This window comes from Microchirus variegatus (genome assembly GCF_963457635.1).
Source record: "Microchirus variegatus genome assembly, chromosome: 21".
In the NCBI taxonomy this organism is placed as follows: Eukaryota; Metazoa; Chordata; class Actinopteri; order Pleuronectiformes; family Soleidae; genus Microchirus; species Microchirus variegatus.
Window position 1 is genome coordinate 16,520,240 of NC_139822.1, and position 20,208 is coordinate 16,540,447.

Consider the following 20,208-nt stretch of genomic DNA (forward strand, 5'->3'; position numbering starts at 1 on the left):
ATAAAGTGAGGAGAGAGGGGGGCCGTGACCAATGGTGTTAGACTCAGTGGGGGTCAGGCTGGCGCCTGAGGTCCCCCCCCCCCCCCTCTGGTGCGACCGTACAGAGGTGGCACTGGAGCCGAAAGGCCGAGAGCGAGAGAGAGGATGTGTGAAAGTTTCTCTTCCCCTTTACGCTCTCTGCGTAAACATGAAACCAGTAGTCGCTAACTAGAAAGTTATGAGACGTGCATGCTGAGAGCGACAATAAATTAGGGGGGCTTTAAAAACTCTCGACACACTTCTTACAAAAACCGCCGCTTTACCGAGCGGTCGGATAACTTGGAGAAACAGAGGCGGTTCTAGAGTCTGTAGGGGCCCTAAGCAAAACATCCCAGGGGGCCCTTCCTTCCAACCAGTGTTCATCACCATTAAGTTATAAATAATCTGACACCAACTGAAAATGTATGAGTTCAAAATATTTTTTTTTTTCCCGAAATGAATGAAATAACTTGGAAAAACCTTGTAATTAAAAAGTATGTGAAAATATAAATGTGAAGAACAATAAAATGCTGTAAATAGCTTTTAAAAAACGATATAAACTTAGTAAAAAAAAATACATTACACTGTAAAGAACCCACATTATAAAACAATATAAATATATAGAACAATAAAATACTGTAAATAACTGAAAAAAAACCCTATACTTGCAGAACGATAACTTCACACAGGTTAAAGTGAGGTGGGGCCCCTTTAGGGAGGTTTCCTACTGAGATGTCATTGCAAATTACCCATTGTTGTTTAAGGGGGACGGGGAGACGGCTGGTCACTGCACATTTCAGTAAAAACAGCCCTCAGGCTCCGAGTGTCGGGGGGCCCCCTATCGGCTCGGGGGCCCCAAGCAGTTGCCTGCCTTGCCTGTTCACACACTGCGCCTCTGCTTAGAGAGATGCTAAAAAAGGATGCTGAGGATTTTCCCCACACACACACGCAGTTGAAAAAGACCTCATCAGAAAAGCAGCCGTTACCTTCGTTCATCTAAAACGATGTGGAATTTTTTTTTTGGTTATTGGCTTGTGAGTCACTGACACAAACACAAAAAAAAGAAAAAAGGATGTGATGCCGACGCAGAAGAGACGGGCTGAGATTAAAAGCAAAGGGAATTTGTTTTCAATTAGTCACGGCGGCGTATTCCGTGATAATATCCCCAGAGGTTTCAAAGAGGCTCCCACTAACAAGGGAAGCAAAAAAGGTGCTTGATTAGATGTTGGATCGAGGTCTTCTTTTTTTTCCAACCCTTCTTTTACATGCAGTGGAAATACAGATTATATTATGTGTACTAAAGAAAACACATGTACAATATCAAACGCAAAGAAAAAAGGAGGCGGATATTGGAAGACGAGGTCAGGGTTCACTGGATCTCCGAGGTGCTCCCCTGTTAGATCTCAAACGCGGCTCTGAACGCACAGTTTATACCTTTGTTTATTCTTTATTTAAATAGTGTTTAACGGTGAAGCAGTGTAGATAACGGACGGACATAAACACAGTGAAAAGACATGCATTGGATCTTTTTTAATCCACTGGTCAGGTTGCCATTATCGGGTCAACACGATCATCTGTGATGACTTAGGAATAGATTACACAACACCGTTTATTTTAAGATCTCTGACATTGTAATTAACTGTCCGGGAAGTAATACAGTATTTAAAATCATGTGCCAGACACATGTATCCGTCCTTCACCTGAGCGAGGAAATTCACGCGTTCGCCGATGAGTCAGATTTTTTTTTTTCACGCGAGAAGAAACCGTTGCCATGTTTTTTTGGCCTTTTGAAGTCATGGAATCGTTATGAACGATGATTACACAGCCGCTCCCTCCCCAAAGCAAGGCAAACAAGCTCGAGGAATTCTGTTTATGAAAGAAAGGTTTACAAGTATTCCACTGGAAGGTTTATGTTCAAGATGTGCTTTCGCAAAAACCGACGCCGTATCTCAGCCCAGTGGGAACCCTGCGGGGTTTATTATAAGAGCTCAGATACTGGCCAGAGCTGAAGGAAACGAGGTTGGAGATACAAGGTGGATGTGAAATGGCACTGTTACAATCATCTGCCTTTTTTAATGGACTAAAAATGGAATACAAGACACAGAAATGGATCACACTAACTTCACACCTGCAGATATCTTTTTCTGTTTACTGTGTCGTCCTGTTATCTATTTTTTTTATTGTTTTGTCTCTGTAAAAAGGCGTTTATAAATAAAATGCATTATTATTACAGTCATATGCATATATGTAGTATATGCATAGTAGTAGTAAGTATTATTATAGTGCATTAGAGCTGAAACAATTACTAAATGAATCACCACCTATTTCGTTTGAAGCTTTTTTTCACGATTAAAACGAGATTTCTGATCGTTTTTAGCTTCTTAAACGTGAATATTTTTCTTAATTTCTTTGCTCCAAATGACAAATAAATCATTAAAAGTGAATCATTTTGGGTTCGTGGACAAAAACAAGAACATAATTCACAGGTATGGACCTAACAATGACTTGATTATATAAAGAATACTTAGTTGAAGACAATTCCTTTTACCCGAGTGCATTTCCCATGTGTTGCCATACACCTTTTGCAGTATGAAAAAGCGTTTGTTTATTCGCATCACCCAAATATTCCATTGCTGTAAGAAGGAACTAATTCAGTATAATTTTAACACTATTTCAAGCAAAGTGGCAGCTCCTGCAACTATAATGATAAGTGTGTGTTGGGGGAAGCTGTGCTCCCGTCCCGGTGGTCCTCAGGCCTGATCCACTGAGGTTGGCCAGTCTTTACAAGGCCACAGCCAGAGATGTCCTGCCAGCTTTATGGCAGCCGAGACTACACGAGAGCCATGTTAGGGAGCAATGTGATCCCTTTCTGTCGGCTCCTGTCCCGACGCTGCGTTATTATAAAAACGCATCCAGACGCCGTCGTTTCTCAGCAAGAACGCAAACAAAAACGTGTGGCGGAAAATTCGATTTTTTTCTTTTTCTTTGGGTGATGCTTTCTGTCCTGGAAGAATTTTTAAGCTTCGCTTACCAGAAGAGGTAAATCCCTCCATCTTCTCCTGGAAGGGCTGAATGTGTTCTTCTGACGAGTTGGCGCACACCTTCTGCACGCCCTTCTCGCAAACTACGGGAAAGAACAGAACAGGAAAAACACGATGGATAATGAGTAAAAGGACAAACAGTTTGGTTTTTTAAAGGACACACACTACCGTTCAAAAGTTTGGGGCCACCTATACAAGTTTTTTTGTTTTTTTTCCAATAAAAGTCACACTTTTATTCATGCAAAATTAATAGAAAATATAGTTTTCAACACTCGTTTACCACATTAACAATGTATAGAGTTCATTTCAGATTAATTTAATGTTATATTCATTGAAAAAAATAAAAATAAGGACATTTATTAGTGACCCCAAACTTTTGAACAGTCGTGTAATTGGTTAATTAAGAAAAAGTACAATATTGTGAAAATGAGTCTCAGGAAAACGTAGCAAAGAGAAACACACGATTACATCTTTAAAGTAAGAAAGAGCGTTGTAATAATGAAAACATGCAAAAAAGATTGTATTCGATAACACTCAAAAAACTAAAATGTGTAAGTTGTCTATGTCTGTAACAGCATTAGGACCATTTTGCACTGCTGAATCCAAAAATGACATCAATTTTTCTTAATCAGGTCAGGGTTTTATGCTAATTTGATTTTGAAAAATCCAATCTTCTGACTAATATCCTGGTCACCAAGTTTAATACCAAAATAAGCATGATAAGCACACTTTATGAAACTTTATTCACCGCAGATGTAGCAGAACACGTCTGGCTTATTTTTTGCAAGATCTTCTAGTCGAAGCCATTTCATTCACTTGTAATATATATAAAAAAAACAATTAGTCATAAGTTGGTACATGCAAAATCTTCAGAATTTGTTTATTGCAAGAAATTAGAGCTGTCGAACGGCAGCGGACGACTGACTGGAAAAAGACGTGCGTGACTTCATGTTTACGTGACTCCGGATTGTTAAAATGAGTCTCTAAAGTAGCGCTAAACTTTAAAAACACAGGCACACATACGCAGTTACACAGGTACGCTAGTTATTTGTAGCGCTGCTCTTTTCGTTTAATAAACAGACAGCTCCAGTTCGACTGTGGGCGCTAAAAAGGAGCTAATGCAGCTAACAGCTAACGGTGTCTGGACTCCGGTGTCGCGGCGCACAAACATGACGTCATGCGCGTCTTTTTACGGTCAGTCGTCATGGAAACGCGTATTGCGTTAATGCGCGTTAACCTATTGCGCGGCTCTACAAAGAATTTTGCATCATATGACGTGAAAATACCCTTATATGTAAACAAAAGAAAAACAAATATGCAGCTTTGTTCAGAAAGTTGACCTGATTGAGCAAAACCAATGTGATTTTTGGATTCAGCACATCAAAATGATCCGAATACAGCTGGAAAAAAAATGTGGCCAAAAAACGTTTTCTGACGTAACTGGCAACCTGTGGTTGCCTGGCAGCTGAGACTCTACTGACTGCAATGATTGGTAGACGGCGGTAGGTGGTGCCACATGCCAAAACATGATTTCAAAACATAAACATGATTTGCAGTCTGCAAAATATTTTTTTTAATGCAAATATTTTGTCTGTACTGTTGTTGTTGGTGAGTTCAGTTTGTTATATGAACATTATTCCTGAGTCTCTGTGACATATTAGGAGGATTTTATGGCCAGTTGCTCTAGATTTATTACATAATGCACCTTTAATAAATTAAGTTTTATTAAACTTAATACATTTGGAGCTGACCAGTGTTATAAATCTGGAATAAATAGAAAACTAGAAGGACAAAATTTAGTTTTCTGGGCTGAGGAGATTAAATCTCTAAATTGATGTTTCCGTGTGAGCGCGGCTGACATCGTTTGCTGTTTTGTGGATGAGTTTTTGTTGTCACGAGGCCAAACGAGCCAAATCGCACGAGTTGGAGGAAACAGACGTGACCGAGCCAGACCTTCCAACCGTTTCCTCTCGACTAAAAGCCCGTTCCTCCAACCTGTAAGTCATTAATGGCTGCAATAAATGCCTTTACTTGCTTATGACTGCATAGCTGAATTGTTCCGCACAACACAACAAGAGCATTAACAACATGGTCTGGCCGCTGTCTCACTTCACTGCGTTGGGCTTTTCTCTGATCCGAGGTTGGCACTCGCACGTTTGCATGTGGAGCTGCTGCACCTGTGCCGCGGTAAACTGCTTCTATCACATCTTTTATTTATTTCTTTCTCGGACGTCTTAGTTAAATCAGATGGGGAACACGAGACTTTGAAAAGTGGAGCAGTTTCAACGATTCACGGACACTAAAGCAAAAGACGGTGACAGCACAGAAACAAGCAACCGTACAACCATGACAACTGACGTTTCCTGTTGGGACAAAACTGTGTTTTTTTCACCCCCCCCCCCCCACACACACACACACACACAACTCAAAAGGACCCATTAAAACAGTGTTTAAAAAGAGCAAGACTACAATTTAGAGGCGGCTCTCTTCCAAATGTGGTCCAGACAGCAAAGGCCGCGAGGAGAAAGCCCACAAAAACACAGCAGCTGGAAGGACAAAAAAAAAAAAAGAAAAAGAAAGAAAGAACGAGAGAAAAGCTCCGATTTGAAACATTTCGTCAGGCTACGTTCACAAATTTCTCCTGCATCAGGTCAGACACAAAAAACAGCGTTAGTTTCCTTTATTCTTTGGATAAGATTAACTCTAAAGTGTCCCAAGATATTTGTTTTACCTGCATTTTTTCAGTAAAGGTCTGTTCCAAATCTTTCCAGAAATTATTAATATTAATATCTCTTTATTTTGTGTATTCCTAACCGTTGATTATTTTAACATTTTTACATCTGGAATGATATTATTAGATTTTCTGCACATGGAAATCAATCCGTCACGACTCATTTGTGGATCTCTACAACAACCAGTTTCAACCGCTGAGTTGAACAACTTTTAAAATCCATAAATAGCGTAATTAAAACTAGGAAAAAAAGAAATATAAGGAAGTATTAGATAATATTGGATTAACTGCTGATACAATAGATAATGCACATTTAGAAATATGGACGTATTGTAACTGTAACCGGGTTAAAAAATAAAAAAAATATATATATATGATTGACCATGAAGACCATTTTTCTTGACCTAAATAATTCGTGCAGTATGGAATTATGAATAAAAATTATATTTAAACACATTTTTGATATAAAGTAAATGTCATTTTTTCCTGGGTAAGCATCACATTTGTTAATAAATAATAACATTATGAAGTAGTCGAACACAAATATCTAACACAGCAAAAACTTGGCAAGACCAGTGAGGCAGAGATATGACTGGAAACATAAGAGTTGACTGTTTTCACAGCAGCTACTATGAAGTCTGGACTCTCGGCTGCTTTGCGGCACAGTTTCTAGCGTCAGACACTGTGTCCAGTCATGTAGCCACAGGGGACGAGTTTCCCCACCACAGACAGACAGGGTAATGACGGGAGACAGAGCTCCCGATCTTTAATGGCCTTCCACTATTACTACGAGGGGAAAGACGGATGAGATCACACGCGGTGGACTCAGCATCTTTGGAAGTGGGGCAACTCCAGGGTCGAGATGTTATTGCGGCGGTTGTTATTATTATTCAAATAAGTGAGGAATAATTTGTGCATCACCTGTTAAATCAGCGTCCTGGTTGGATTGAGATGATGATGATGTGCAATAGGGACATTTAAAGGTGCATTATGTAATAAATCTTAAGCAACTGGCCATTAAATCCTCCTAACATGTCACAGAGACTGAGGAATAATGTTCATATTACAAACTGAACTCACCAACAACAACAGTACAGACAAAATATTTGCATTAAAAAAGACTGCAAATCATGTTTATGTTTTGAAATCATGTTTTTGGCATGTGGCGCCACCTACCGCCATCTACCAATCACTGCAGTCAGTAGAGTCTCAGCTGCCGAGCAACCACGGGTTGCCAGTTACGTCAGAAAAAGAAACCCAAAAGACCTCGTGTTTTGAATTTGAATGTCGTAACCGTTTTTTGGCCACATTCTTACATATGGCACCTTTGAATCTAGCTTTGATTAGAGTAAAAACATCCAAAGGAGGAAACTGTGTCAGTGTGTATGTCAGCACAACACGTCATCACCGACTGGGAAAACAGCCTTTTGCGTAACATGAGGGGGCGATTGTGGTGGTGGACGAGTAAACGGGGGGAAAGACAAACAAACAAGAAGAGCCAGACTTCTTCATCCAGGACTCGCCCAGTGTGGTTTTCGCGAGACGACGAGCGACTTTGATGTTGAATTGTGTTTTTACCGCAGTCACTGAGGAGGAGGAAATCACGGTCGCACACACACACACACACACACACACACACCAAATACAATACACAGCTGTGTTCAAGAGGGACATGCCTGTGGAAAACCACACAATATCAGCGTGACAAATGTTTTACGTCTCATAAATGTGACCAGAGGGGCCCCCCCCCCTCTTTACGTCCGGGATTGTGATAAAGCAAAAACAAGTAAACAATACACAGGTGATCACCTTCTTGGTAAATATAATAAATAAATACAGAATTTGAGGTGAATCCCTGTAGTCTTGTGCAAAATATATGACATTTCTGAGTTACACTACCATTCAAAAGTTTGGGGTCACTTAGAAATGTCCTCACTTTTGAAGGAAAAGCACTTTTTTCAATTCGAAATGAATCAGAAATGCACTCTATACTACACTCTATTAATGTGGTAAACGACTATTCTAGCTGCAAACGTCTGGTTTTTAATGGAATATGTACATAGGTGTATAGAGGCCCATTTGCAGTGTTCTAATGGTACATTGTGTTTGCTAATCGCGTTAGAAGGCTATTGGATCATTAGAAAACCCTTGAAAACCCTTGTGCAATGATGTTAGCACAGCTGAAAACACTTTTGCTGGTTCTTTGACGAAAGGACAAATGTATTATTTTGAATAAAAATCATTATTTCTAATCTTGTCAATGTCTTGACTGTATTTTCTGTTCATTTTGCAACTCTGTTGATGAATAAAAGTGTGACTTTTAATGGTAAACATAACAAAATTGTATAGGTGAGCCCAAACTTTTGAACGGTATTGTATATATATATATATGTGAAATGTGAATTCTCTCACTTATCTCTAACTATTCATTATACTGTAAGACGTCCAGCTCTCCTTTTTATTGGGATGAAGTCTGAAGTATATCTATATCCCGTTGTGAAATTGACAAAATAAATAAACTCTGACCCGTCTCGTAACCAGGCGATGACAAAAATCCCAAAATGCAGCAAAGCCTTGATTGTGTTTTGTGAGTTGAGCGGTAGCGCCAGGCGCTTCAGCGTCAGCGACTTCACACATGGGCCCTTTGAGCGCAGCCTCCGCCATAAAACGCACCTCAGGCTAAAGGCCCTGCCTGAACCTGACATTAAAGGCCATTTAAAATCAAGACACTGTCTGATTTGCCACTGCGATGAATGCCCTGGTCTTCTGTGAAACACTAAACTCCCCTGAGCAGCAAATGAGCTCTGACTGTTTCTTTTTATTTGATCCTATATCATTCGGTACAGCGTCCCCGTCTCTCTGTCAGGTCCAATTACGCAGCAGTTAAAAGTGATCTTTATGTAGATGCACAATGGTCGTTAAGTGTTGATCTATGAAGTATGGTGCGCTGTGCGCCAGAGCTGTGCCGTGATGGATTTGAGACAGAACTGGAATATAATTTGTCTTCATGGGAGCTATCTGAGAGTTCTACAGTAGGTTTAGGTCACTGTGGCCTCCACACTCATCCCTCTCAGAGAGCACAGAGAGAGGTCATCACCCTCTCCCCAAACAGGAAACCCCATCAAAAGAGGATCATGTTTCTGCACAAGCCAGTGAAGGAGAGGGCAAGTGAGCATCGCTGACACCGACACACAAACCATGCGGGAAAACAAACGTCATTATCGTCTAAAAACGCGATTCGTGTCCTGAGAGGCATCCATCAGTCCACTTTAGGAATGATGGATATTACAAGCAAAAATGCCACTGTGTATGAAGAATAAAATTATCTGTCGAATATTGAAGTATCCCTCCACAACACAACACATCCTGCTCCGGTGCCACAAATTGATTATCTCTAAATAAACGCATTAATTCTGCAGCCAAACCTACAAGATAGACTTTAAATTATGTTTCTACATTGCACATCATTTCACCAGAGGAGAAATTCCAGCGCATGAGAGCTAGTGAAAGTAATGCAGGAGCAGCGAACGAGATGTAAACGTCATTACTTCAACGGGCTACGAAGGGCGGATTGAAGATGCATTCAAGATACCTCTTAAATATCATCACTTATGCAAAAATCTAAGCTGTTGCTATCAATGGTTGCATCAACTATTTTTTATAATGAAACAATATATATATGTATATAGTAACACTTTAGATTAGGAAACACATTCACCATTAACTACGTGCTTACTAACATGCATACAAGTAGCATACTAGCCCTTTATTAGTAAATATTAAGCACATATTAAGACTTTCTGTAGGAAAAATCTTAATTCATGTCGTAATAGAGGTAGAATAAGGAGTTAATATGTGCTTAATGATAACTAATAAAGGGCTAGTATGCTACTTATATGTTAGTAAGCACTTAGGTAATGGTGAATATGTGTTCCCTAATCTAAAGTGTTACTATATATATTCATATCCATCCCTAATCAACATCAATTATGTCTGAGAAAGAGATCAACTAAGGGAGATTCATTTCTGACTGCTAGCACCAAGTCTCCTGACCTTTAACCCAAGGCTGGAGGGCAAGACACGACCAACAACTGCAGTCACCACCTCTGGATCAGACACAGTTTCTCCTCGCCTCAGTGAAATCAAAGTGCAATTCGTTGTCGGCTTTCTCGGAGTCAGACACAATGAGGACGGAGGTGATCTGGTGTTAGCGTTATAATTAGGACCAGTTGCTTTTCTTTAGGGTGGTTTATAATAGCCAGGCATAAATATTTATTCCCGGCGGCTGGAGAGGATAAAAATGGTGGGAGTCATAGGTGGAGCTCACAAAGATCCAGAATCCAGTGCTTGCCCCTGTGATGCTTATACCCCTGAGGACTACTGTGCCAGACTGCGCTGCAGCACAGATCAAATATAAGGGCCCTTATGTTGCATTTATTGTTTTCGGGGTCTTCCATTTTTCCTAATAAATGAGTGACAGCTTGAGGTAGGTCTGGGTACTTTTGTAGACTCTTTGTATTTTCTCCCCCGGGTCAGAGAGGAGAGCGCTTTAACAGCGATCTAAAAAAAATGTCGGCGAGAGCCGTGGAGCATATCTAATTGCTTTCATATGCCGTATTATTGGTTGATTTAAATAACCACAGACACCAGGGGCACTGGGGGCCGTCGCCTTTAACCTCCACGCGGCCCTGGCCAAGACCGACTGGCTGGCTCGTTGGGTCACTCAGTGGCTTTTGGCGCACATGACACAAAAAAAAGTGCATTTATCGGCCGGGGTTTGTCGCTCAGAGAGCTGGAATTTTGCTTCACTGAGCTTTTTCTCGAAGTCAGACAGTGGAGATGCAACTTCAGCTGGAAACAGCCGTGGTTGTGGTGTTATGATGACATGGGTGATACAACGTCTGGAAACTAGGAAAAGCTGAGGCCTCGCTTAAAGACCCACGACCTGCTCTGTTCAGGGCAAATGGGAATATAAATCACGTCTAATAAATGTGTAATGATTCACACATAAACTAAATTGATCTTGACATAAAAATGCAACAGGGAATTCAGTCACATAAATAGTACTAATAGAGTGGTGTATTTATATCCTACCAGTTAGCTCTTTCTTCAGCTTCCTGATGTCCTTGGTGAGGTCCTCAAACTTAACCTGAGCAGCCTGGAAGAAGTCCTGAGGCTCCGGGAGAGGGAACACACTCTTTTCTGTACCGGCATGCTGAAACCACACAGAACAACGTCAGGAGGAGGTTTTATAAAAGAGTACAATGTTGTTTTGACACGACGACTGCAGCTTACCTCGTCAAAGTTGCGTAGGTAGTACAAAACCACGTAATCGATCAAATTCATGCGATTGTCCTGTGGAAGAAAAAGAGACGTTCAGAAGAAGGGAGAGGCACAGGGAAGAGAAAGTAATGCAACAGGCACTAACGGCGCGTTTCGATGATGACTGACTGTTAAAAGACGTGTCTGACGTCATGTTTACGCGCCGTGTTAGCTGCGTTAACGCGCGTACCCAGCGTACCTGTGTACTGCCTCTGTTTTTAAAGTTTAGCGTTACGTTAGAGACTCATTTTAACAAATCAAGAGTCACGTCATGGAAACGCGTCATGCGTCACCGTGCCCAGCACTAAACATGCCAAATATAAAACGTGTTACCCTGCTCTTGACGTCCTTTAGTTTGGGGAGGATCTCTAATCCAAAGCCATCCGCCTGACCTCTTGTCCTGTTCCCTCCGTTCATGTAGTTCCCAAAGGCCAGAACGAGACCAATTACATCCTTCAGACTGTTGCACTGTAGCAGCTCCTGACACAACACACAAAAACAGTTTTGGGGTTTCATTAAACAGTCACATATCTACACAGTGATATTACATAGATAGCGGATGCTCTTACTTTGCACACATTGGAGATGACATCCACTTTACGGCGGATGGAGGCGATGGTATCGAGGAACACCGACTGGAAAATTATGCAGTGGGCACGGCCCTCAAAGTCAGGAACCTGGGAGAGCTCATAGAGGAACCTGGATAACAAAGGTGGAGGAGGAGGAGGAGAGGGTGTGATGTGTTAGGACAAAATTAAACAAAACGTCCAACAGGAAGAACTATTTTGGGGGCCTTGACAGGCTGAGACTGGCTGAGTCAAAGCTGGTTTCCACAGACAGGCAGAGGCGGCTGATCCTCGTGAGCGGCGCTGCTCGGCTGGGTTTGAAAGGTCCACGGGGTCGGGGCTGGAGGGGGAAAATCGGCGAGCGGCGCACGGCGACTGATCAAAGGCGGCTCTGTCCTGATGCAGGAGGACTTGTGTAAACAGTGCCGTGTCGGAGGGGAGAGGTAACATCCTGTGTGATTAGAGCCCGCCGATGGAGGCAGACACTGAGTGGGGATGACTCAGGCAACCTCAGTGACAGCCTGGTCAAACATGGGAATAGGAAGGGCAGGGCTGAGCGGCACCACTGCTGGGCCCGGGCCTCGTTAACCGGCTCCGAAACTACTTAACCCTGACGGGAACTGCTGAAGCAATGTTCATTAAAAGACTCATGTGCACAGTAGGAGAGAAACTATATTAAGACGATAAACATACAGTATACCCACCCAAAAGATATTTTTTCTATTTTAAGAAAAGTAAAAATAGAAATGTGAGTATAAATGTAAGAGATTCGAAGAGCGGCTTGAAGATGCATTCAAGAAACCTCTTAAATGTCATCACTTATGGTAAATGGTTTTGTATTTATGCAGTATTTTTATTTGTTTTTGTAATTTATATGTATTTAAAAAAAAATGAAACTATTCATTTAACTTTAATTTCATACTCAAATGTATCAAATGAATTAGTTTATGCTATTTAAAATATATATTGAATCAGGCAGAAAAAATATATATATGTACATATATACACATATGCATAAATATACACACATATATACGTAAATATATATATACATACATATACATATAAACACATATACATACATACACTGCCCAATTCAATATATATATTTTAATAGCATAAACTAATTTGCTACATTTGAATATTAAGTTAAATATTCATGCAAATTTGTTTGTAAAAACACAAAATGTTGTGACTTTTTTTGGACGTTATCTTACTGTTCAGGTTTGTCCAACAGTTTGACTTCGTCCTCTTTTGACGTCTCGTAATGTTTCATTATCCTCTCCATCTCGTCGCTGGTGGCTCTCTGTCAACAACACACACACATACACAGAGTCCATAATCAAAGTGTTTATACAGATACGGCAAAATAAAAACACTGCATTTAAAACAACTTGTACTAAGCCAAAGAATGCTTTATTCTGTATCGGTCAAAAACAAACACACCATGCAGCAATGTTGTTCCTTACTTACGTTTTCATATAAAGCTTCAATGGTCTCCAAATCCACCACAGAGTTGTCCACAGTAAGAACAGCTGGAACAATTAGAATATTCATTATAAACACTAAGTCAGTCTCATTAAATAATGGATATGATTTCAGCCAAAGCCATGCCGTCGTCTTAAGTGCTGCCAGAGCCTGAAGGATAAAACCTGTTTTTCTGACTGGGGATGTAAACTTCATAATCACCATAGCCTGTAATTTTGTTGATAGAACATTCAATTCCAGGTCAATGAATGTAAGAGATACTATGGGTGAATAATGGAACTGGGAAAATAAGAGCCATGTGTGTGCTATTCTCACATTTACACTGCGACACCCCTGCACCGACCACTACAACGCATTATTCCGTTAACGTGGAGGTGAAAAATACACCTAATATTTTGAGGATATTAGGTTATGAGGTGGTGAGGCTGAAAAGTGTTTCCAGGCTGTGAGGGCAGAGATATGAGGGGCAGACTCGGGTCTCAATGTGAGCCACCGTCTCCTCTCAGAACAGAAGAGACTACAAATGCTTTACCGAAAAAGTCTGAATTCTGAGATTAAAGTCCAAATTCTGACTTTTTTCCTCAGAATTCTGACTTTCATGTCACAATTCTGACTTTTTCTATTTCTGAGGAAGTCAGAATTCTGAGATTAAAATAAAAATTCTGACTTTTTTCTCATGATTCTGACTTTTTTCTCAGGATTCTGATTTTAATCTCACAATTCTGACTTTTTCTATTTAAAGAAAAAATTCAGACTTTTTTCCCCTCATAATTCTAACTTAAATTCAAAGTTAATACATTTGTTCCCACAATGCTGACTTTTTTTCTATTTCTGAGGAAGTCAGAATTCTGAGATTAAAGTCAAAATTCTGACTTTTTTCCTCAGAATTCTGACTTTAATCTCACAATTCTGATTTAAATCTCACAATTCTGACTTTTTTCTATTTCTGAGGAAGTCAGAATTCTGAGATTAAAATAAAAATTCTGACTTTTTTCTCATGATTCTGACTTTTTTCTCAGGATTCTGATTTTAATCTCACAATTCTGACTTTTTCTATTTAAAGAAAAAATTCAGACTTTTTTCCCCTCATAATTCTAACTTAAATTCAAAGTTAATACATTTGTTCCCACAATGCTGACTTTTTTTCTATTTCTGAGGAAGTCAGAATTCTGAGATTAAAGTCAAAATTCTGACTTTTTTCCTCAGAATTCTGACTTTAATCTCACAATTCTGATTTAAATCTCACAATTCTGACTTTTTTCTATTTCTGAGGAAGTCAGAATTCTGAGATTAAAATAAAAATTCTGACTTTTTTCTCATGATTCTGACTTTTTTCTCAGGATTCTGATTTTAATCTCACAATTCTGACTTTTTCTATTTAAAGAAAAAATTCAGACTTTTTTCCCCTCATAATTCTAACTTAAATTCAAAGTTAATACATTTGTTCCCACAATGCTGACTTTTTTTCTATTTCTGAGGAAGTCAGAATTCTGAGATTAAAGTCAAAATTCTGACTTTTTTCCTCAGAATTCTGACTTTAATCTCACAATTCTGATTTAAATCTCACAATTCTGACTTTTTTCTATTTCTGAGAAAGTCTGAATTCTGACTTTAATCTCAGAATTCTGACTTTAATCTCACAATTCTGACTTATTTCTATTCCTGAGGAAGTCAGAATTCTAAGATTAAAGCCAAAATTCTGACTTTTCTTCTCAGGATTCTGACTTTAATCTCACAGTTCTGACTTTAATCTCACAATTCTGACTTATTTCTATTCCTGAGGAAGTCAGAATTCTGAGTTAAAATGTGTAGTTTTTTTCTCATAATTCTGACTTTAATCTCAGAAATATGACTTAAATCTCACAATTCAAAATTCTAAGATTAAAGTCAAAAAAATGTTTTCTCAGGATTCTGACTTTAATCTCAGAATTCATGCTGGTTTTTTATTTTTTATTTTTTTTACACGTGGCCCTAATTCTCTTCCGTAGGAAACACATTTAAAACCACCACAGCCAATTGTGATTATTATTTTAAAAAAGGGACGGGAGAAGGTGAGAAGGCTGAAAAACTGAGAGAGGGAGAGTGGTGGAGGAGGAAGAGAGAGTCATCGTAAAAGATCATGGAGGCAAAGGTTTGTTTGGCTGGAAGGCAGACTCAAAATTAGAAAGTGAAGTCCTGTTGTGTGTCTGAGAGGTGTCACTGGTTTACAACTTAGAGAGGAGAGGAGACTCCACAGCTCCTGGATCAGTCTTATTTTTATTGTATAATCAAACCTACTTTGGTGATCACTTCATGACGATCAGATCCGCGTTAGATTGCAACAGAACAGTAGCAAGATGTAGCTTATTAACTTCAAAAACTTAAAATGAATTCCATATATTGGTAACATGTGCATGTAAATACTTTTATATAGTGTCACAGAGAACACTAGTCACTTCAAATCATTTTGCTGGTAAACATAAAGTAAGTAAAAAAACAAAAATCACAGGGTGATTAGGGTTAAAAGGTAAAACATGTTGTGTAACAGTAACAATTACAGCCTCAGTGACATTAATCACTGTAACTGCTGCTCACACCAGAGCGTGGAGTAATAAATCACCCGTGTTTAGGCCGAGAAAAGGGGCCGATTTATTGCTAATGAATGACACGATTAATCTGCGAGGTAAAGAATGGGTTATTGCTCTTCAAGTAAGGGTTCATCATCGTTTTTGTCAAAAATCACATCGTTTCTAACTCCAGGGGTGCCGTACCGCAACTGTATCGCACATTTACAGTTCTAAGTCTCGCTGCTTCAGCTAACAAGGTAACCCTGTGCATTCTGGTGGCCCAGCTGTTCCTGTCAAACGGTTTTTACTCCCGATGTCTGGATCTGAGGGAACAAACGCTGGAGGTCCATTTCCTACATCTTATTAGAGTGGATTATTCAGTCCCTCAGCCATGCAGCCGTCAATCACACAGCGCCGCTGTGCACAGGAGCACTCTGATCCGACGGGGGGAGCCGGATATCTCTCCACACCGGCAGATCAAAGCCAGACTACCAACCGCCCTCACACCCTCTCCTTCCACTTTCCACTCGTCGGGCTTTGGTGTGTGTGTGGTGAGGCGGTGCGTGGACGAGAACCTCTCGTTGCCCTTGAACCATGGTGGCCCTTGAGGTTCCCCCCCCCCTCCACAGTCACTGTGGCGTGTGCAGTTGACCCCCTTCGCTCCCTTTAACCACAGCGTTACCTTCTCTCCTCCCTCCCTTGTAGCTCTAATTACATTACATGTCCCATGTCCTTTTAATTTGGCAACAAAGGGGAGGCAAACAGGAGAGGCGGGGGGGGGGGGACTAGGACCCTTACAAGTGCTTATTAAGGTGCTGTCCTTCATCGTCAAATCCAAGTTGTCCACTTCACGTTCACACTGGGTCTGATTCAGGACCTTTTTACTCAACCGCCTCCACACTGCGACACTCAGAGTCTAAACAAAAACGGTGTTTCCTGGTGCTTGGCTTGTATTAGAGGGTGGTTTTATGTGGTAGGGCAGTGTCTGCACTGCTGCAGAAGGTGGTTTTGTTCATGCTTAGATCATTAGCGGGGTGTCAGTCCCATTAGGCTTGTGGAAACCGTCACTGGCTACAATAAACAGATCTGCTGGCCGCATGCTCAGACTAACAGGCGGCAGGCGCTCTCCGCCACAGTCCCAGGACGGGAGCAAAAATCTAACGCTGTCCCCAACACACAATATTATATGTTTACACAGACGCATGACTGCACTTTCCACACATCTACCAAGCGTGCAAACCAATCCATTCCAGCTTTTCATATAGAAGAGATGGCAATTTGATTCCAACCAGTGCCGCAGTGAAATCAGAGAAAAGTGAAAGTTTGCTTTAATCCTGCATTTTTTTTCTTCTTCTTTCTGGGAAAGTCCTCCACTTTCCACTTGACACACAAATGCAACCAAAAAAAGAGAGAAGAGAAAAGAAAGCTAAAAGGGTCTCTGGCTGCAAATTTGTAGCTGTCAGCTAGTAGGAAATTATTGTCGGCTGCTTCCACACTATCTGCCCTCTAAAAATAACTGTCTGCATTTCATCAGAGGTCATCATCAATTTATTGTTAAGTGGGACTGTAAATTCAGTTTATTGCCGAGAAATCTAAATAGCCCCCTTTCTGGAGCGCCTAGCTCGAAATGACATCATGGCGTTAGTGCGTGCAGAAAACCCGTTCTCACCTTGCTGGATGTCCTTCATCTCCAGATGCAGGCTCGATATGAGGATGCCGACTGTTTGCGAACGCTTCCCGTCCAACAGCTTGATTAGCTACAGAAGAGAAAACACACAGATTCAAGACAGTTAATTGGAAGAATAAATCTCAATAAAACCACTATGAGTTTTTGTTTCATCTGTCTAATGACAATATTCTTGATTAGGGCCCGACTAATTGCAAAAGCCACAGCTTTGCGGTCATTTTTGAGGGGTTAACGTTCCAAAAAAATCTTGAAACTTAGCATGATGTTCAGGTCTGGCGAAAATGCAAAAACACTGGCAAAAATGAGTTCCACCAAATTTGCCGAAACTTGGTGGGAATATGTTATAGACCAAGACGAACAAAAAAGTAGACAGTAACCATGGCCTCAACTCAACAGGAAGTTGGCCATTTTTTATTTTTTGCATCCATTTTGGCGATTTGCACCAGTTAAAAAAGCCACGGTTTTGCGGTCATTTTTGAGCGCGTTGACATTCATAAAAAGTCTTGAAACTTAGCATGATGTTCATGTATGGCAAAAATGCGATATTGGCATAGGTCCGAGACCCGTGCGTTGCTCGATGGCTCTATAGCGCCCCCCCCCTAAGTTGAAAACAGTGGCAAAATTGAGTTCCACCGATTCTCTCGAAACTTGGTGGGAAGATGTTATAGACCAAGACGAACAAAAAAGTCAACAGTAACCATGGCCTCAACTCAACAGGAAGTCGGCCATTTTGATTTTTTTGCATCCATATTGGCGATTTGCACCCTATACGTAAATGAGCGAAACTCGTGTTACATAAACAACAGCTCGAATAAAAGTGAAGAGGAACTAGTAGTGGAATCAGTAAAAATGGCTTCCTTGTCTTTGGAATCCACAGAACAATCCGAGACGCAAGGGCCCTATCATGACTGTGTACAGCCCTAGTTAATTTTTTATGCCATCATCACTCCTAATTAATACCTTAATTTAGCATCAATTGAATTATTCAAACGGAGGCAGTCAAATAAAAAAACAGGGCAAATAAAAACGATAAATTGCCGAGTGTTGCTGGGTAACCTGCGACATGTCTACTGTGACCCACGTGAGCAGACTAATCGACAAACGTCGTCATAACTTTTCATTGTGACGCAAAGGATGGAGAAACATGGAGCACTCACTCACACACATATGTTTTATCAACGCGGAAGCAAAGTCGAACAGAAAAGCACCTCTCTCCCCGTTTACCGAAGAACATGTGTGAGATATAATCGAAAAATATCAAGTAGCAGTGAAAGTACAAAGGCAAAAGTGGCACCATAAAAGGACAGTCTAGAAGAGCGAAGGCAAGGAGAAGCAGGGATTTTTATAACAAACTATAAATTCACAGGATTTTTATTTCTGCCTACACATGGTCACAATTACTTATGACTGAATTAGCCGCAAAAGCCAGGGAGAGTTTTGGCAAGGCAAGACCCTGCTCTAAAAGTTAATGTGTCAGGCTTCTTCATTAGGTATTATGGCGTCGTCGGCTACCGGGCTGTCCAGTGGACGCTGGAGAGCAGAAGTCTTAGAAGTGGGTATTGCATTACAGGGGCGTTAGTGGGTGCCATGCTGCTTCCAGCTCTATTACTTGAATCGCGAGGGATCTCCCACTCTGGGGACATGAGGTGGCTGAGGACCAGGCTTTCCCCCAACACCTCTAATTAACCACTTTGGATGGGTCCCACTAAAAGCAGCTCACTGTAGCTGCAGAACCCACCAGTTAGCTTAGACTGTTAATTTAATGTGAAAGGACAACTGATGCTGGACGCGCGGGTTCAGAGGCGCAAACAATTTTCGGAGTAGGTGGGACGACGCCGAGACGCTAAGACATCATCGTCTGTAGCTAATGGCTCACTCCTGTGGACAAAAAGAGAAGTGGACTTCATCTGATACTGAATAACGGGTCAAAAGAAAGAGAAGGAGGAGGGAGAGAAAGCGAGCAGCCTAAGAAAATAAACAGAATGATGGAGACGGGCCATGGGGGAGTCAGCGCTTTGAGCTGAAGCAGGTGGCTGATGTTAGGAGACGTGGGCAGGCTGATCAGGGCCCAGTGGATAGTTTAAACACAGCCACAGCTGAGCAGGCAGCCCGTGTCTGACCGTCTTGTCCGACTATCAGTCTGAAGTCGACCAGAAAATGTTACAATAACAACTGGATCGGGACTTCCCATCAATAACCACCTACGATGAAACACTCAACAAACCCCCCCGGTCTCACCCAAAGCAACGTTCGCCTCAACGCCCACACGTCCGCGTCATCGCTCCAAATACGTCTTCAATAAACGCAAGCGCGATCGCTCATAAAGTAATTCCCATAAACAGCTTAAAGTTGATGTTTGTTTAAGAAGATCCGCCGCGTGTAAAACGCGATACGGGGTTTGATGGATGCGGCTGCAGGAAATGACCATATTTGTGTGTTTACTGATGGATACCACTACCGTTCAAAAGTTTGGGGTCACCTATACAATTTTATTTTGTGTTTTCCATTTCCAAGTCACACATTTATTCATTTTAAGAGTTGCAAAACTGTTGTTCAGCTGTGCTAACATCATTGCACAAGGGTTTTCTAATCATCCAATAGCCTTCTAACGCGATTAGCAAACACAATGTACCATTAGAACACTGGAAATGGGCCTCGATACACCTATGTACATATTCCATTAAAAACCAGACGTTTGCAGCTAGAATAGTCGTTTACCACAGTAACAATGTATAGAGTGTATTTCTGATTCATTGAAAAAAAGGTGCTTTCCTTTAAAAAATAAGGACATTTCTAAGTGACTCCAAAT

General features: G+C 40.9%; 1 protein-coding gene across 1 annotated transcript in view; it reads right to left on the reverse strand.

The window, feature by feature from the left end:
• LOC310942286 (formin-1) overlaps positions 1 to 20,208 on the reverse strand; it is a gene marked incomplete at both ends in the record, with an annotated part of 54,565 nt that overhangs the window by 8,538 nt on the left and 25,819 nt on the right. The window contains 8 exons of the mRNA XM_083907643.1: positions 3,050 to 3,142; positions 10,885 to 11,005; positions 11,086 to 11,145; positions 11,446 to 11,592; positions 11,682 to 11,811; positions 12,896 to 12,984; positions 13,152 to 13,213; positions 17,382 to 17,469. Coding sequence (XP_083763769.1) covers positions 3,050 to 3,142; positions 10,885 to 11,005; positions 11,086 to 11,145; positions 11,446 to 11,592; positions 11,682 to 11,811; positions 12,896 to 12,984; positions 13,152 to 13,213; positions 17,382 to 17,469 — 790 coding nt within the window. The remainder of the gene's footprint in view (positions 1 to 3,049; positions 3,143 to 10,884; positions 11,006 to 11,085; positions 11,146 to 11,445; positions 11,593 to 11,681; positions 11,812 to 12,895; positions 12,985 to 13,151; positions 13,214 to 17,381; positions 17,470 to 20,208) is intronic.